This window comes from Rhinatrema bivittatum, chromosome 7 (assembly GCF_901001135.1).
Source record: "Rhinatrema bivittatum chromosome 7, aRhiBiv1.1, whole genome shotgun sequence".
In the NCBI taxonomy this organism is placed as follows: Eukaryota; Metazoa; Chordata; class Amphibia; order Gymnophiona; family Rhinatrematidae; genus Rhinatrema; species Rhinatrema bivittatum.
The window spans coordinates 149,366,041-149,386,108 of NC_042621.1; the positions used below are offsets into that span (position 1 = coordinate 149,366,041).

General features: G+C 49.6%; 1 protein-coding gene across 4 annotated transcripts in view; it reads right to left on the reverse strand.

Annotated features, from left to right (window-relative positions):
- The window catches only part of WAPL (WAPL cohesin release factor), a 533,375-nt gene that overhangs the window by 67,545 nt on the left and 445,762 nt on the right, over positions 1–20,068 (reverse strand). For all 4 annotated transcript variants that reach the window (XM_029609312.1, XM_029609314.1, XM_029609311.1 and 1 more), the window contains exon 14: positions 7,326–7,441. In XM_029609312.1, the coding sequence (XP_029465172.1) occupies positions 7,326–7,441 (116 nt within the window). The remainder of the gene's footprint in view (positions 1–7,325; positions 7,442–20,068) is intronic.

A 20,068-nucleotide genomic window follows, 5' to 3' on the forward strand; every position in this document is an offset into this window, starting at 1 on the left:
TACCTAAACCCCCCCTCACCTTTGTTTAATAAGTTGCGCCTGCCTCTAGGCAGGCGTAGGTTGCGCGCGCCAGCTGAGTGCTGGTGCGTGATCCCCTGGCACAGCTGCTATGCCGGAGGCCTCGGTCCCGCCCACTCCCGCCCCTATTTTCAAGCCCCAGGACATATGTGCGTCCCGGGGCTTGCGCGCATCGCCGGGCCTATGCAAAATAGGCTCGGCACGCGCAGGAGCGGGTACACGCGTAACCCTTTTAAAATCAGCCCCTATGTTGTGTACAAGGTTGGAATTATAACTTTCTTTTTTTTCTTTCCTTCCATGTATTCCTGCTATTTCCTAAGACTCATGTATTTGATGTCTGTAGTAACTGAAATGCATAAAAATAAAAACAATAAAAAAAAGTGCTCGAAACATAATATGTCTGTTTGCTGCTTGAAGGTTATACCATGGAACGAATCACTACTGTAGCAGCTCATGGACCAGGGTGTTTATCGTATCCTTCACAAGTGAAAAAGGAAGCTTTCCAGGGAAGTGATTTTTCTTATTTTATCTATTTTAATTGCAAAAGAAATACCATAAAAAATTACTTTAAGACCAATGATTATATATGACCCGGCTTGTGCATATGAACAACAAATATTTCTACATTTACATGCATTACAATGTTCCTTGCAGAGAACGCAGAGCTATGAGGTGTGGTTGTGACTACCGGCCAAGACATCGCCGGAGGTCCAGATGATTCTCCAGCCTTGAGAAGTCAGTGGGCTGTGGAAGAAGGTTCTGCCTCGGCCAATCAGTAAAAAGTAATTTTTTTTTTTTACCTTTGCTGTCTGATCTTAGTTTTTTATCGGTTGGTCACAGGCTTTTTTGTTCCACCTTTCCTTTCTTATTTTTTTTGCCAATTCCTTTCATATTGTCTTTTTTTTCTATTTCTTTTCTCTCCATCTATCTTCTTCCCTCAAACATACAGTCAGGTTCTCATTCTCACATGATTTCTCTCACACACACACACACACACACAGGCTCTCACATGCTCTCTCTCATACAATCATTCATACACAGTCTCTCTCTTGCACATGCTGTCTGACTCACACCCAGGCTCTCTCTCACTCCCACATGCTGTCTTGCTCAAGCACAGACTCTCACTGTCACATGCTCTCTCTCATACAATCATTCATACACAGTCTCTCTCTTGCACATGCTGTCTGACTCACACACACCCAGGCTCTCTCTTTTTTTAAGATGAAAATTGGGACACAGCTTTGTTGTTGGAACAAATACTCTATGAATAACACCTTTTCCTACTTAAGATACAGTTTCGACAATTTTGGGGAACCAGTTACAACTAGGACTTCGTGTAGTAATAGTCATAGCCCTTTGGGCGATTAAAGAGACAGTTCCTTATATTAAAAGAACCCTTACAAGGCAACCAACGTATAGTACCGAGGATTCAGAAGGATGCATCAGAAGGTAATAAATGACTAGAGAAGAGCAATATGGCAACAATTACAAGGACACCTCTGTCTTATTAGGAAAGATTCAAAGTTTTGTTAGCTCATAATGAAGAAATTACATACCTGATAATTTTGTTTTCCTTACTGTACACTGATGGACTCAGGACAAGTGGTTTATTCTCCCCTGCCAGCAGATGGAGCAAGCTGATGTCACAGTATATATAACCCTGCATTGACCCCAGCCTGCCAGTATTCTCTTCAAAAGCAACTATGGACAGACCAGCAAAAAACGATTAAAAACATGATTAAACACAGAACTGTACTCAACCAACTATAAACACTGAACTCACATAAGATTATAGGTATCCCAAGCACGGGACTGGATGAACACTTACCAGTAATCCCTTGGGACCCAGAGCCCCACAGGAATACTATTGACACTCATGTGGCAGCCGAGGGTGGGAAGCTGAGTCCATCTGTCTACACTAAAGAAAACAAAATTATAGGGTAAGTAATTTCTCAATTTCCTAGCGTGTAGACAGATGGACGTACCAAATCTACTCCCCAACAGGGTGGGAGGCTGCCTGCAGTCCAGTCAACACTTCATGTGCAAAGGCTGCATCCTACCGGGCCTGCACATCCAGATGATAAAACCTGAAAAACAAGAACGTCTCAGCTCGGCAGATATCGACGGCAAACAACAGACTAATTTCCGCCCATGACACTGCCTGAGCCCTAGTGGAAATGAGCCTTAACCTGGGTAGGCAATGGCTTTCCAGCTTCGACATACGCTGAAGTGACCATCTCCTTAATCCAACAAGCTATGGTAGCTCGCGAAGCCAGAGACCCTGCTTACTTCTGCCATGGAGAACAAACAGACGATCCGTCTTTTGAAAAGACTCAGAGACCTCCAGATACTACACAACAAGACAACATCCAAAAAGTACAAAAGGCGAAACTCCTCCGCATCCCTGACCTTATCCAAGGATTGCAAGGAGAAGGACTGATGGTAGTCTGAAACTACCTTGGGCAAGAAGGATGAAACAGTTCGCAGCTGTAATGTCCCTGAAGACACCCGAAGGAACAGTTCCTGGCAAGACAAGGCCTGCAGCTGAGAAATCCAACAGAGCATCTAGCCACCAGGAACACAATCTTCAAAGTAACAACCATAAGGAAAGGCTACGCAGTGGTCGGAACATAGGGACCGCCATAAAAGTCCAGCACCAAATTAAGATTCCACAATGGAACCGGGAGGCCTAAGGTACTTCACTCCCTTCAAAAAAAATGGGCCACTTCAGGATGAGACAACAAGGAAACACCATTCACTAAGCCTCTGAAACAGACAAGAGCCACAACCTGCACCTTCAAGGAATTAAGGGCTAAGCCTTTATTCAATCCATCCTGCAAAAAATCCAGAAAGAGGGGGGATCTTAACTGAATGAGGAATACTACTCTGCACCAGGCCTCAAAAACTCTCCAAATCTGCACAAAAGCCAAGGAAGTGGAGAACCTTCAAGTGTGGAGTAATGTGGCAATCACCGCAGAGGAATAACCACGCTTTAACAGCAAGCCCTCTGAAGGGCCAAACTGTGAGAGAGAATCAAGTCAAATCTTCGTGAATTACCAGTCCCTGCTGAAGCGGATCCATGTGCGGCGGAAGACAAAGAAGGGCCCTTCACCAGAAGTAGTCACTAATCCGCATACCACGGACGCCTGGGCCAGTTCGGTGCCACCAGGAGTACTAGCCCCCTGTGGCGTTCGATCTTGAGAATTATACCCTGCCCAGCAAGGGCCTTGGAGGCAACACATAAAGCAATCTGTCTTTCGGCCAGACCTGTACGAGAGCATCTATTCCCAGGGACCACAGATCTCTCCTGTGACTGTAGAAGCGAGGAACCTTCGCATTTCAAGACGTCACCAGCAGGTCTAGGAATGGAAGTCTCCAGCGATCCACAATCAGCTGAAATGCTTCGGCTAACACCCACTCTCCTGGGTCCAGACTCTCCCTGCTGAGAAAGTCCGCTCTTACGTTGTCTTTTCCTGCAATGTGAGAGGCCAAGATCATCTACAGATGACCTTCCACCCATTCCATCAGCTGGTCTACTTCCTGTGACACTTGCTGGCTCTTGGTTCCTCCCCGGCGATTAATATAGGCCACCATCGTCGCACTGTCTGACATCACGTGAACCGCTTGATTCCGCAGCCTGTGGCTGAACTGCAAAGCATGCCAGCTGTACTTTCTGGGCCTCCAGGCAATTGATGTTCCAATGGGACTCTTCGGAATTCCATCGCCCCTGAGCCATTAACTCCAGACAGTGAACCCCCCCAACCGTGGAGACTCGCATCTGTCATGAGTACCAATTAGGCTGGAGAGGACAAGAACTCCCTTTCTCAGATGATCCTCCTGCAGCTACCACTGGAGGTGGGAGCAGATTTCCATCGGCAAGTGGAAGTGAACCGCATAATCCTGAGACTGCAGACTCCAATGAGATAGCAGAGAGTGCTGAAGAGGACATACATGCGCCACAGCACCACTTCCAGAGTAGCTGCCATCAAGCAGAGATCCTATAGGTAGGACCACACCATCGGGCGTATGGTATTCATCAATCTCTGGATCTGAACTTCCGGTAGAAAAACTCTGTCCTGTCCCATGTCGAACCGGAACCCAGACAGTCCAACAACTGGGATGGATGAAGGCTGTTCTTGGTCAGGTTCACCACCCAACCGAGCTCCTGTAATAAGGAGATCACCCTGTGTGTCACCAGGCAGCTCTCTTTCTGAGACTTGGCTTGAATCAGCCAGTCTTCCAAATACGGGTGCACCAGGATTCCTTCTTTTTGCAAGGCCGCCGCTAACACCACCATAATCTTGAAAAATGTTCTGGGAATGGTGGCTAGACCAAAAGGCAGCACCCAAAACTGTCGCCCCTAACACTGCAAATCGTAGAAAGTGTGGTGTTCCAATCAGATGGGAATATGAATGTAAGCCTCTGGCAGATCCAAGGTCAGAAATTCCCCTGACTGCACCGCCATTATTACGGAGTGTAAAGTTTCCATTCGAAAATGAGTCACCTTCAAGTGACAGTTGACCCTTTTGAGATCCAAGATGAGACAAAAGAAGCCCTCCTTCTTGGGCACAACAAAATAAATGGAATATCTCCCCATACTTTGAGATGTGGGCACTGGAACCAAAGCCTTCAGTCTGAGAAGCATTTCAAGCGTGAACTCCACTGCCTGCTTCTTCTGCAGGGAGGGGCAAGGGGATACCATTAACACGACCCGAGGAATACTGCGAAATTCCAATGCATACCCTTTGCGTATCACCTCCAAGACCCACTGGTCCGACATGATCTCAACTCACCTCCGATAGAGAGAGAGAGAGAGACGTCCCCCTATTTCCTGTTCCGGAAGGTGGGTTGACAAACCTTCACTGGGAAGCTCAGGAAGCTCCTCTTTTGGGCTGCCAGGGACGAAAGAACTGAGAACTACCGGAAGGCCAAGTCTGCTGAAAGATCATCCCTCTAAGGACGAAAATGCCTGGAACCCCGGAAACGACCGAGCATACCAAAAGGGGCACTACAACTATTTCTTATCCTCCGGCAACCGAGGCACTGGAGACTCACCCCACTTACTGGCCAGTTTCTCCAACTCGCTCCCAAACTAGAGTGAACCTTTAAAGGGCATCTTAGTAAAATTGGCTTTGGAAACGTTGTCAGCTTACCAATTTCGCAACCAGAGTTGACGCCTTGCCGCTATCACAGAAGCCATTCCTCTGGCCGAGGCCCGGACCAAATCACAGCCTATGTCTGCTTAAAAGGTGGTAGCAGGCTCTATAACCACTCTGGAATTCTCTTTAGACTCATCAACCTCCTGAGAGAGAAGCAGGGTGCAACAGGACGCAATCTGTAAATTCATCGCCACTGCCTCAAAGGCTTGCTTAAGAATAGCCTCAATCCTTTGATCATGTACATACTTCAAGGCTACTTCTCCATCTACGGGGATAGTTGTCCGCTTAGACAAGGCACACAGAGCATCCACTTTGGGAAAATACAAATGATCTCTCATAACCGGATCCAGGGGGTACAGGCCTTCCAATGTCCAAACCCTTTTAAAATGTCTCTGGAGCATCCCGTTCCAGATCACTCAATTCCTGGATGGCATCCATCACCAGGAAAAAAACAAGAGGCTTTATGTAAGGAAACCAAAATGGGATTCTTCCTCGCTCTGACAGCATCCAAACCAGGAACACCCAGCTGTTTCAAGGTCAGGGAGGTCAGGGCCGGCAGTTCATCTCTATGAAAAAAAACGCAACATGGTTTGATACGGTGCCAGCCCTGGAAAAATTTCCCCATCTTCCACGGAATCAGGACCAACCTCATCATCGGTGTCATCTAGATTCCTGTCGGGAACACCTGCAGGGAACAGAGGCGAGCCCCTGTGCTTAAGCATAGGACTGGAAGAGGGAGGAGCCACCAGCTGAGGGTCCAAACAGACAGAAATGGAGGAAGCGGAGGACTACACCTGAAGAAAGGGCTTGTAAGCCTTGAAAAAATTCCACCCAAGAAAAAGCAGTCAGGTCCAGACCAAGCCCAGAAGGAACTGGAGCTGGACCCACAAAACTGCCCTCGGCAGCAGAGGAGCCAATCAAGGGAGAAACAAGATCTGGCATCCCCCTAAGTCAAGGCCATGACCAACCCATCATCAGAATGGGAAGAACCAGGCTTAGCAAAATCCGAGGAAGACAACTCTCCCTGAGCATCTGAGCAGTGCTGACACAGGTTAGAAGTCAGGTCAGGCTGAGAAGCCCTAATATGACAGGCAACACAAATAGGAAGATGCTTAGGCTTCTTGCTTACCAGCACCTTCGTTGCGGTAAGCAAGCGTTGGAATGGCTTGCGCTCAAAAATGAAATGCACCCAAAAAAATAAGCTCCTAGAAGAAAGTGTGGCAAGGCGCACATACAACCTGTGTGCCAAATTAAACTCGTGAAAAAGTCTGTGCACATAAAAAGTGTGCCCAAAAACTGAACGCACAATGCGTGCGCAGATCCAACACACTGCACACATCGACGGCTTATATAGGGCAGTAGAATACGCACAAGAACGTGCGAAAACAGCCGCTGTGGCCTACCACGTGGTGTGCAAGAAAAAAGCCCAAATGTGGGGCCAAGCCCACCGGGGCCACTCAACCCCCAGGTTGCCCAGTGCCCGAACCCCTGTTCATTCCCACTCCTGTTGGAGTGGGAATGAACGTCGGTACGGCGCACTGAGAACAGAAACAAGAGGAAGTCCTGAAACTCCGCTATCTCTGATTCAGGTAAAACTTTTTTTTTTGTTTTTTAAACCGTACCTGAGCTCAGTGCTTACCAGCTGAGTACAGAGATGGTCTCCGCCTGTGAGGGGAGGGGGCAACTGCCGTCACTGCCGTACTCAGCCTCCTGCACCTGCTGCCTTTCAGCTGAACTAGCAGCTAAGTCCACGCCATGAAATCCAGCTACCGGACCAAAGCATACCCTCTGAGGGACCATGGAAATCACCTCAGGAATTCGCAACTCGGGGAGGGGGATCTTTAGGTATCACCGCAGGAGAGCGGGGCTTTCTTTTCCTGAATTTAGAATTTCAAATTTCTTCTTTCAAAAAGCTCAAAGCAATCCCCATAGGGAGATGCACGTCCACCATCTAGTGGAGACGGAGAATACTGGCAGTCTGGGGTAACTGCAGGGTTATATATACTCTGACATCAGCTTGCTCAGTCTCCATTTGCTGGAAGAGGAGCACAGTCCTGAGTCCATCTGTCTACACGCTAGGAAATAATCCATTCACAGCAAATTAAAGAAAAAACAAACAAAAAAAACAAAACAAAACAGGATTCTCACCAGTACTCGAATGTCAAATCTCTGTTCCTGAGGTAAATACTGTGGCACCTGAAGCACACAGTTCAGAGCCGTGCTAATTAGATTGTCTTGCTCTCCTGTTTTTGTACTGCCCCACTCTGAAAATAAGAATTATAAAGTTGCATTTTGATTTCTAGACATCTGGACATGTAAATACTGTTGCACAATTTCAAGATGAATATTAGAAAGATTTAACATTCTAAAGATTAAAAGAGCATTTGTTCATAATAAGTGCTTACAAAACAAATTGCTTTACTGGGAGTCAGCAGGTAATCATAATTAACAGGAAAAAAAATTCAGAATAAAACTGAGCTGCATACCTGTAACATTTGCTCTCCGTAGAAAGCAAGATGAGTTACACAAGTGGGTGACATGTGATGTCACAGAGTAGCTTTCTCAGAGCTTTGCGTTTTTTTTCTGAGCACATGTGGATATTTCCATGCAGACACTGTCACACACTCCTTAAACTAAGCCAACTCCAAGAGGGGATTGGGGAGGGTATGTATGACTGACTATCCTGCTGTCAAGGGAGTACACTGGTTACAGATAAACAGCTCAGTTTTAAGTCACACAACTGTTAAGTCCTAACTAAGTGTTTCCGTTTAGCAAAAAAGGAGGAAAAAAACCAACCAATGGGTAGCCAACCTATTTCAGCGCGCATGTCCCTTTTCATTTTCTTCATTTATTATTTGTTTTAAGAAAGTTGTCTTAAAATAAAAATGGGATCTAAATTTCAAAGAGAACTTGGAGATTAGACTGGCCAACCTACTATTGTGTCGCGTCAACATCTAAACAAGATGTAAATGTATGGACCAAATTCCATGTCACAACTTTGCAGATCTACTCAATAGAAGCATATCTTAGGCCAGTGGTTCTCAACATTTGTTTGGCCAGGACACACCTGACAGATGGTTCTCAAATGCGTGACACACTGAACATTTGACATCACGGGGCAAAATGTAAATATACATTCTGCATCCTCAGGAACCCCCTCGATCCCCAAAAATGGGTGCAGAGCAGACCTAGGGCATTACCCGTACAGCTCACCATACAAAAAAAGATATTCTGGATCTGATGACATCTCAGTAAAAGCAAAACAAATGCTGAGATTACTTACCTGATAATCTCCTTTTCCTTAGTGTAGACAGATGGACTCAGAACAAGTGGGTATAGTGTGCTCGTGCTAGCAGTTGGAGATGGATCTGACGTCAGCACGGGTACATATACCCCCACAGGAAGTGAAGCAACTCAGTAATCTTCCTTGCAAAAGCTGTTATGGATATATGTGTACTGACCGATCAATGAATTAGTGAAACAGGATTCCCCTGACCGATTGATAGTAGCTGGAGACCGCCAGCACTTCCAACCAGAAGGCGTCGATACCTGGTAGAGTGGACGCTCTTATGTAAGAAACTGACATGGCTTACCTTGAATTGGTGAAACCCATGTATACCAGCAGCCGGGCGGGATGCTGAGTCCATCTATCTACACTAAGGAAAAGGAGATTATCAGGTAAGCAATCTCAGCATTTCCTAGCGTGTAGCCAGATGGACTCAGAACAAGTGGGATGTACAAAAGCTTTACTCCCGGACTGGGCGGGAGGCTGCCTGAGGACCGCGTAAGACTGCCCTCGCAAATGCTGTGTCCTCCCTGGCCTGGACATCCAGACGGTAAAATCTGGAAAAGGTATGGAGGGAGGACCATGTCGCCGCCTTACATATTTCTGCGGGCGACAGCATCCTCGATTCTGCCCAAGATGTTGCTTGTGCTCTGGTAGAATGAGCCTTGACCTGTAAAGGTGGTGACTTTCCGGCCTCTACGTAGGCCGCTCTGATAACTTCTTTGATCCAACGGGCTATGGTAGGCCGAGAGGCCGCTTCCCCTTGCTTCTTTCCGCTGTGAAGGACGAACAGATGGTCCGTCTTTCTTACTGCTTCTGTCTGTTCCAGGTATCTGGGTAGCAATCTGCCGATGTCGAGGTGGCGTAGCAAACGCCCTTCTTCTGATTTCTTCAAGCCCGCCGTGGTTGGAAAAGATATGGTTTGGTTGAGGTGAAATTGTGAGACCACTTTAGGTAAAAAGGAGGGAACCGTGCGAAGATGGATAGCCTCAGGAGTGATTCTGAGAAAGGGATCACGGCAGGACAGTGCTTGTAGCTCAGAGATGCGGCGTGCGGAACACACTGCCAGCAAGAACATCATCTTCAAAGTTAGCGAACGGAGAGACAGGCCCCGAAGGGGTCTGAAGGTGGATCCTGCGAGGAAATCCGAAACTATGTTGAGGTTCCACAGGGGCAATGGCCACTTCAGTGGCGGACGAATGTGCTTGACTCCTTTCAGGAAGCGGGAAACATCTGGGTGCGTGGCAATGGTCTTGCCATCCCTCCTGGGACCGTAGCAAGACAGCGCAGCCACCTGAACCTTGATGGAGCTTAGGGAGAGACCCTTCTGAAGCCCATCCTGTAGGAAATCCAGAACAATAGGGATTGTGGTCGCATGTGGATTGGTGCCATAAGTGTCGCACCAGGCTTCAAATACTCTCCAGATCCTTATGTAGGTGAGGGATGTGGAAAACTTGCGAGCTCGAAGGAGTGTATCTATCACCGGCTCAGAGTAACCTCTTTTCTTCAGTCTAGCCCTCTCAATGGCCAAACCGTAAGAGAGAATTGAGCCGGATCCTCGTGGAGGATGGGACCTTGACAAAGCAGGTCCCGGAGAGGAGGCAGGGGAAGGGGCTCCCCCTGCCAGTAGTCTTCTCATGTCCGCGTACCAGGGTCTTCTGGGCCAGTCTGGTGCCACTAGAAGAACTAGGCCTCTGTGTCTCTGAATCTTGTGAAGCAGGGTGCCCAGCAGGGGCCACGGAGGAAAGGCGTATAGCAGAGTCCCTGGAGGCCATGGCTGAACCAGGGCGTCAATCCCGTGAGAGAACGGATCTCACTTGCGGCTGAAATGTCTGGGTACTTGAGCATTGGACCTGTCCGCTAATAGGTCCATGTCCGGAATCCCCCACTGATCCACGGTCATCTGGAAGGCTGTGGGGGACAGCTGCCACTCTCCCGGATTTAGGCTTTCCCTGCTGAGGAAGTCGGCCGTGGTGTTGTCTCTTCCGGCAATGTGGACGGCGGGGATGTCCTGGAGATTCACCTCTGCCCAAGCCATCAGCGGGGCTATCTCTAGGGATACCTGTTGGCTTCTGGTTCTGCCTTGTCGATTGATGAATGCCACCGTGGTGGCGTTGTCAGACATCACTCTGACTGCTCTGTTCCTCAGTCTGTGGCCAAATCGCAGGCGTGTGAATCGGACTGCCCGTGCCTCTAGATGGTTGATGTTCCACCCCGACTCTTCTCTGTTCCACTGCCCTTGGGCGGTAAGCTCTTCGCAGTGTGTTCCCCATCCGTTCAGGCTGGCATCTGTGGTGAGCAGAGTCCACGTGGGGGAGGACATCTTCGACCCCCTGCTCGTGTGGTCGGACTGCAACCACCACCGTAGCTGGGTCCGCAGTCTGGCTGGTAGAGGGAGATGCATGGAGTAATTCCGAAAGCGAGGGCTCCATCGAGAGAGGAGGGAGCGTTGTAGTGGTCTCATATGGGTCCTTGCCCAGGGTACCACTTCCAGGGTGGATGCCATGAGACCGAGAACCTGCAGATAGTCCCAGGCTATGGGCCGACTGGCTCCCATCAAGGACTGTAGACGCGTCTGGAGTTTTAACCTCCTCTTGGTAGTGAGGCTGACTTTGTCTGCCCTGGTGTCGAACCGAACTCCCAGGTATTCCAGTGATTGGGAAGGCTGTAGGCAACTCTTGCTTAGGTTGACTACCCATCCCAGGCTTTCCAGAAGGGCGATCACTCTGTCGGTTGCCCGATGGCCCTCCTCTCGTGATTTCGCTCTGATCAGCCAATTATCTAGGTAGGGATGGACAAGGATTCCTTCCCGTCTGAGCGCCGCTGCTACTGCTACGATCACCTTGGTGAAGGTCCACGGCACCGTGGCTAACCCGAAGGGCAAAGCCCGGAATTGGAAGTGTTGTCCCAGAACCTTGAAGCGTAGGTAGCGCTGATGATCCTGATGGATCGGGATATGCAGGTAGGCTTCTGATAAGTCTAAGGCCGTGAGGAATTCCCCTGGCTGTACTGCGGTCTTGACTGAGCACAGACTTTCCATGCGAAACCTCGGGACCCTTAAGTACCGGTTGACTGACTTGAGGTCCAATACGGGCCGGAAAGTGCCCTCTTTCTTGGGCACCATGAAATAAATGGAATAGTGCCCAGAATCCATTTCCCATGCAGGTACTGGGATTATGGCTTTCAAGGACAGGAGCCTCGCCAGGGTAGCTTCCAGTGCTGATTTCTTGTGGATTGGACACGGAGATTCCTCGAACCTGTCCGGAGGGATGTGATGGAAGTCCAGATAATACCCCTCTCGGATGATGGCGAGGACCCACTGGTCTGACGCAATCTCGACCCACCTGGGGTAGAAGAGGGTTAACCTGCCCCCTATGGCTTCGACCCCCGGATGGATCGGCTGATTCTCATTGGGGGGTGCGGCCGGAACCCGAACCCGAGCCGGCTCCCCTCTTGCGCTGCTTGGTCCGAAAGGACTGGTTCCTGGCCTGAGGACGAGGTGCCTGGTAGCGACTCCTATAGGGAGTAAAGCGATGGGAGCTTCTACCTCTGGAGGGCCTCGGAAAGGTGCGCTGGTTCCTCTTGGACCTGTCTTCCGGCAGTCGAGCTACTGGAGAGGCACCCCATGTGCTGGCCAGTTTATCTAGGTCGCTGCCAAACAGAAGAGACCCCTTGAACGGCATTCTAGTGAGACGTGTCTTAGAAGGGGCGTCGGCTGACCAGTTTCGTATCCAGAGCTGCCTCCTGGCTGCTACTGAGGATGAGACGCCCTTGGCTGTCGTACGGACTAGGTCGGAGGCGGCATCCATAAGGAACGAGAGAGCTGACTCCATGTCAGCTGCCGGGGCATTGTTCCTGACCTGTGACAAACAGGAACGCGTTACCACGGTGCAGCAGGTTGCGATTCGCAAAGACAGAGCTGCTACCTCAAAGGTGTGTTTCAGGATGGCGTCCAGGCGTTGGTCATGAGCGTCCTTGAGGGCCACCCCCCCCCCCTCCACTGGAATGGTGGTGCGCTAACCAAGGCGTCCACCTGAGGGCACGCCAGCATATCCTTGATTGCCGGGTCCAGGGGGTACATGCCGGACAGGGTCCGACCCCCTTTGAATAAGGCCTCCGGCGCATTCCACTCCAGATCGATCAGCTGTTGCGCCGCTTGCAGGAAGGGAAAATGGCGGGCTGTGCGACGAAGCCCCTCCAGCAGGGGGCTCTGCGTAGATGCCTCCATGGTGCTGGGGCCTGGAATAGCCAACTCCGTCAGGCACTGAGAGACCAGGTCGGAGAGATCCTCCTTGGGAAGGAACCGCCTCATAGTTCGATATGGCTCTATCCCCGGGGGGAGCTCCCCCTCCTCGGGGGGTTCGGACTCGTCCTCCGAGACATCAGGGTCCGCATGAGCGGGACTGCCCGGAGGCGGATGGCCGCAATAAGGGCAAGAAGGGCCAGGGGTAGGGTCAGCTGGAGCGGCAGCAGGGCCTGGAGGGGACGCTGACTGCATCTGTACAAAGGCGTGGATCCCCTTAAATAAGTCAACCCAGGAAATGGAAGCGGTCTCTAGCCGTTGGGGTACTAGGTCCCCGGAATTCCTGGCTGTTCAGGACGCCCCGCTAGATCCGGGGTGGCCCCTGGGGAACTGTCGGTAAACCTCGGTTGAGACTGGTCCTGGCCCGAGGCTCCCACGGCCTCCTCACATTGGGCACAAGGGGAGTCTGGCTCCTCGCTCTGCGTGGCTCTAAGCTGGCACGCTGAGCATAGGCCAAGAGCTTTCACGCTGGAAGCAGGAGGCGCCTCCCCTGGAAATGTCGGGGCGTTCAAGTGTTCCATCGCTGCGAATGCAGGGCGCAGGCTTATACCAATAATATGCGCTTAATAATATACAATATGCGCTCAATATACAATATGTGCTCAAGAATATGCGTTCAAATAACGTACAATATGCGCTCAATATACAATATGTGCTCAAGCCTATGCGTTCAGCATTATGCAGTGAATAATATCCAATATGCGCTCCAGAATATGCGTTCAGCACTATGCGTGCAAAGAACGTACAATATGCGCTCAATATACAATATGCGCTCAAGCCTATGCGTTCAGCATTATGCAGTGAATAATATCCAATATGCGCTCAAATATAACACATGCGCTCCAGAATATGCGTTCAGCACTATGCGTTCAAAGAACGTCCAATATGCGCTCAACATACAATATGCGCTCAAGCCTATGCGTTCAGCACTATGCGCTCAAGCCTATGCGTTCAGCACTACACGCTCAACATACAGCATGTGCTTAAGAATATGCGCTCAAGAACATACAGTATGCGCTCAAATTATGCGTACAGCACTATGCGATCAATAATATACAATATGCGCACAAAAACATACGCTTAGTAATGTATGTGCTGCGTTGTGCGCCTCTCCACAGGCGCCTATCCTGGGCGCTTAATACCTTAACAAGGCTAGCAAAATGGCGACCTCCACGGCGTGTCGTCCACCAGCAACCCCGCCAATCCTCGTACCTCGGAGACCAAAAGTAAGAGATGTACGCCTTACCAGATCTTCGGCGCTTCCCGGCTGTAACCTGGGTGGTCTCCGGCTGTGGGGGGAGAGGGGAAATACCTTCACCGCTGCGCTCGAGGAAATGCACCCGCTGCCTCTAAGCCGCCGAACTCATCACGCTCGGGGCGAAGTCCACACCGGGACCGAGGCGCCTCTCAGCCAGGCCCAAGCCCTTCTCGCTCGGAGGCTAGATCCCTGCTGCGATTTGGCCACCGGACCGAGGCCTAAACCTCCGAGGGATCGCAGAAAATCACCTCGGGAAACTCAACTGGGGGAGGGACCCGAGGGTATCACCGCAGGAGTGCGGGGCTCGTTGTCTGTATCTTCGTCAAAGTAGATTTGGAAAACATGCTCAGCGAGCGTGCAGGAGCTCCAAACTGCTTTGGAGACGGAAATTACTGAGTTCCTTCACTTCCTGTGGGGGTATATGTACCCGTGCTGACGTCAGATCTGTCTCCAACTGCTAGCACACTATACCCACTTGTTCTGAGTCCATCTGGCTACACGCTAGGAAACTCTCTTTATTGGCAAGCACAATACCCCTCCATATGAAAAGACAGTAAATTACCACTACAAATATTAAACCAGGCCCTAAACACTAATACACCTATTAGGAAAACAGAGCAAGCCAAGCTGCTATAGATACCCACTTAGAAATAAATGTAAAGCTATACTAATAAATGTTACAAAACAGCTGATGAACAGAATAACAGCCAACAAGTAAAAACTCAAATTATTAAACATTGTCCAAATATCAATAAAATATTTCAAAACAGCAGACATCACACAATACCCAATAATTGAAATGGCAGTCAATCAAAAAAAAATAAACTTAAAAAGCTGCCTTTACTTATCCTCTCCAGGAACTCTCCTACTCCTTTCCCTTGCAGGCCAATAGCACTCACCAGAAGCAGCAGTGGCTGCTGAAGCTCTGTCCTCACAGTCCTCTTCCTTAGGGCCCACAACCAGTCACTGTCTCACACTGACCAGTAACTTCCCTAACTAGAATCTCTTCCTCACACACACACACACGTCACCTCCCTGACCAGTCTCTGTCTCACACACACACACACACACACACACACACAATCACCTCCCTGACCAGTCTGTCTCACACACACACACACTTCCCTGACCAGTCTCTCTCTCACACACACACCTCCCTGACCAGTGTCTGTCTCTCTCACACATTCACACACGTCACCTCCCTGACCAGTCCCTGTCTCACATATTCACACACACAACTCCCTGACCAGTCTGTGTGTCTCTCTCTCACACACACACCTCCCTGACCAGTCTCTGTCACACACACACACGTCCCTGACCAGTCTCTGTCACACACACACACGTCACCTCCTTGACCAGTCTCTGTCACACACACACACGTCACCTCCTTGACCAGTCTCTGTCACACACACACACGTCCCATCCCTGACCAGTCTGTCTCACACACACACGTCCCATCCCTGACCAGTCTGTCTCACACACACATATACACGTCACCTCCCTGACCAGTCTGTCTCACACACACATACACACGTCACCTCCCTGACCAGTCTGTCTCTCAAACACACCCACCCCCAGTCACCTCCCTGACCAGTCTCTCTCAATCACACACATGCTCTGTCACTTACATACAAGCTCACACATACTCTGTCACTTACAACCACACACACACAGCCACTCATGCACCCACTGAACTACATACACACAAGCTCTCACTCATGCACCCAGGCACCCATTCTACCACACACACACACACAAAGCTGCCACTCACCACCCAGGCATGCATTCTAACACACACACACACAAATCTGCCACTCACGCACCCAGGCATGCATTCTAACACACACACAAAGCTGCCACTCATGCACCCATTCTACCACACACACACACTCTCACTCATGCACCCAGGCACCCATTCTACCACACACACACTCTCACTCATGCACCCAGGCACCCATTCTACCACACACACACACACTCTCACTTATGTACCCAGGCACCCATTCTACCACACACACACACAAGCTCTCACTCATGCACCCAGGCACCCAATTCTACCACACACACAAGCTCTCACTCATGCACCCATTCTACCACACACACATACGAGCTCTCACTCGTGTACCCAGGCACCCATTCTACCACACACACACAAGCTCACATGGAGCCTCTTCTCATTGTTTGGCCCAATAAGCCTGGCCTCCGCTTCTTAGCCGCCTTTGGCTTGACCTCTGGCAGCATGCAACGTCTCTCCAACTGCCTCCCATGGTGCGCAGGGTCTCTCCGCTCTTTGGCCCCGCCAGCGGTGCACAGGTCTCTCCACTCTTCAGCCGCCGGCAGCAGCATGCGTCTCACCATTCTTTGACCCCGCCGGCAGCGGTGCACAAATCTCTCCACTCTTCAGCCGCTGGCGGAGGCACACAGCACCTCACCATTCTTTGGCCCCACTGGCCTGGCCTCCAGCAGTGGCGCCCAGCATCTCTCCATTCTTTGGCCTCGCCGGTGGCGGCGCACAGATCTCTCCACTCTTCAGCCGCCGCTGGCAGTGCGCAGCGTCTCACCATTCTTTGGCCCTGCCGGCGTGCAGGTCTCTCTACTCTTCGGCCCTGCCGGCCTGGCCTCCAGCGGTGGCGCATAGCGTCTCTCCATTCTTCAGCCCTGCCCCTAGGGAGAAGGGAAGCACAAGCGTGGCAGTGGAACACCGGGAGCCACGACCCACCTGCCGGTGCTTGGCCACACACCGGTTGAGAACTTCTGTCTTAGGCAATAGACAGTCATGACTAAAATTATAAGCTCTAACAAGCCCATCAGTTTTAGACCTACTTGGGCATATCAGAAGTACAATCTGCTATTCAATTTGAAAGCATTTATTTAGCAACAGTGACCTCGGGCCTGTTTGAGCCAAAAGAAAAATACTGGGTGAATCCGCTCCAGCTCAAAAAGACTTGGGCACTTTTACAATCCAAACTCTGTAAGGCTTATTCATCTTTGCGAGTTTATGGCCTGGAAAAGTCTTGGTAGATCTACTAGCTGATTAAGGCAGAAATCAGTTACCATGCAAGACATGAATTTAGGGTAAATGCACAGCACCACTCCATTATGACACAGTATCTTATATAAAATTGCACATTACTAGAGCCTACAGCTCAGTGACTGTGTGCTGAAGTGATTGAGCTACAAATAAGAGCTTCTAGGTCAGTTACTTAAGCCAACACGAGGTCGAAGGCTAAAATAGGGTTTTCAATCACCTGAGAGAGCACCACACTGAAGTCCAAAGAAATTGCAGATTGACTGAAACTTCCCATCAAGCTAAGAAAGCCCTGCATAAATCTAACAACTAAGGGCTATAAGAGAGATAGGGTTACCTTCAACACTGTGATAAAACAAGTTTTCTTACCCTAAACGGTGTTCTCTGTGAATAGCAGGATGAATTTGCCATGGGCACAGAACGGACCCTGCTTTCTTAGCTAATAGAGCTGTAGCTCTACTGAGCATCTGAGGAACTTCCCTTGTGGATGTTGCCACATGATCCCCTCAGTCAATTTTAGATCTAAGTTTAGCTGGGTAGTCAACCCTCCAGGGAGGAGGGCTGGTTTTGAGCATGGCTGTGAACTTCAGGCACTGGCAGTGGTGAAATTGGTCAAGTGGGACAAGTTTTATCACTAATTGTTTGAGAAATGACTACCTCCAGGACGAGTTGTGCTAAGATGGAGCTGGACTGAAGGCTTAGAAATGGGGAAGCATGGAAGTCGGGAGAAACTAAAGATCCTTGGTGATTTAGTGCCACTCATCTAGGTAAATAAATGTTCCTCCCTACTGGAGGGGTGGAGTGCTGAATTTGGAGATTAGTAAAAAACCTGGACCAGGTTTTGATTGGATTGCTGTGCCACTTTTTTTTTGGCACCTCTAGTACTGTCGGCATCGAGCTGGAAGGTGCTACTGTTGGAGAAGTAAAGGAGGAGCAAAGTACTGCTGGAAATGCCAGAAGGAGCATCTCTGAAAGTTACAAATGCTTAAAAGAGAAGTAGGGCTGCTTTGAAGTGGACTGCTCTGAGCTGGTTGAGAGCAACTGAACTGCTACATGTTGCTCCTTGATCAGAACAACTGCTTCCCTAAGTCTCTCTCCAAAGAGATGATATCCTAGGTAGGGAACATCCAATAGTTTATCATGGTCATCATCACACAAACTGCTGACCCTAAGCCAAGACATTTGTCATGTTCCAGTAGAGGCAGACGAGCAGGCGATTGTATCAAACTCTTCGTATACTGACTGAATAAGGAGACATATACATTCGTCTGCTTCTAGGAGCAGCTGGAGATACAGAATTGTCCTCAACTGGGGCAAGCAATAGTTTCAGTTTCTGAATACAATTATGTAAATACTACACCATGTAGAAGTGGTGCGCGGAAATGTGAGCATTAAGCATGAAACTCTGGAACACTTTTTTTTCCCCCCAAAGTTGTCCAACAGTATATCTTTCCCTGATGGAGTGCTGTCTAATAAACTAAAGGGGTGACTAAAAAAAAACTTACAAGGCAAGCAGCCATCTAGTTGAAGACTGCTTAGAAAACTGAAAAAATAACTAAAGTAAAAAAAAAAAAAAGCTGCACACACGAGAGAAGCTCACATCTGTCCAATCTCTAAACCAGCGGTTCTCAACCTGTGGGTCGCGACCCCGGCGGGGGTCGAACGACCAAAACACAGGGGTCGCCTAAAGCAGGGGTCCCCAACCACCGGTCCGCAGACCAGTACCAGGCCGTTGGGGTTTTTTGCCGGTCCGCGGCGCCGCGGCTGCTGCGGGGAGGCGGGGCGAAGCTGGCAACCTGCCTCCTTCAACCCCAAAAGGGAAGAGACATGGCCCAAAAAGCTAGCGCGTCGCAGTGACGTATGTGGCTGGAGCCGCGCAGGCAGGAAGGAGTTGTATCAGCCACTGCAGGTGCTCCTCCTACTTCCTTCCTGCCCTGGAAGACAAATGTTGCCGGAGCCGCACGGGGAGGAAGGAGGAGGTGCGTCAGCCGCATGCAGCAGAGGAGCAGCGGGGCCGGGAAGACTAGGGCCGCTGCAGAGCCCATCCTGTGGCAACCCGTAAAGAAGAGGCCCAGAGGTGAGAGAGAGGTGTATGCGAGTATGAGATGAGTTGAGAGATTGTGTGAGAGAGTGAGTTGAGAGACTGTGTGTGTTTGCAGAGACAGCATGTGAGAGCCTCTGTGTGTGTGAAAGAGACAGCATGTAAGAGTGAGAGCCTGTGCTTGAGCAAGGCAGCATGTGGGGGTGTGAGAGAGCCTGTGTACGAGACTCAGACAGCCTGTGCCAGTGAGAGACTGTGTGTATGAATGATTGCATGAGAGAGAGAGCATGTGCCAGTGAGAGCCTGTGTGTGTGTGTGAGAGAGAAATGCATGTGAGAATGAGAACCTGACTGTGTGTTTGAGGGAAGAAGACAGGTGGAGAGAAAAGAAATAGAAAAAAAGGCAATATAAAAGGAAATTGCAAAAAAATAAGAAAGGGAAGCAGATGTAAAAAAATAAATAAATTACTTTTTAGTGATTGGCACATGTAATCTTTGGGAATGTGCAAGAGTAGCACTTTCTCTATGGCGGATCTCACAATGTACGAGATCAACATGGAGGAAGTGGAAACCCACGGGGCCTGCACAGAGGAGGCAGCAGAATGGGCTTCAGTGCCAATAGCAGCAATCAGTGCCTCCCCAATAGCCACGTGGCAGCAGTGGCAGTAATTAGATTAATTGTTTGACTCAGCTGGAGGTGACAAAGTATGAAGTGGGATGTGAAATCAGCTTGATCTGGTGGAGAATTAGGATTGCTGTTACACATGAACTGTATTTGGCAAACATAAAGGGAGCCAGGATAATCAATTGAAGCCTGCAGCTGAGGACTCATTCATTATGACTCATGTAGAAATTAGTGCATTTTCCAGATTAGTCTGCATAACACAATTCTCAACATTCAGCATTATTTCTGCTGCATAGAGTTTTATCTGAGAGGCTCTGAGGTTGTGAGGGAGCCAGTAAGAGTGAGAGCATG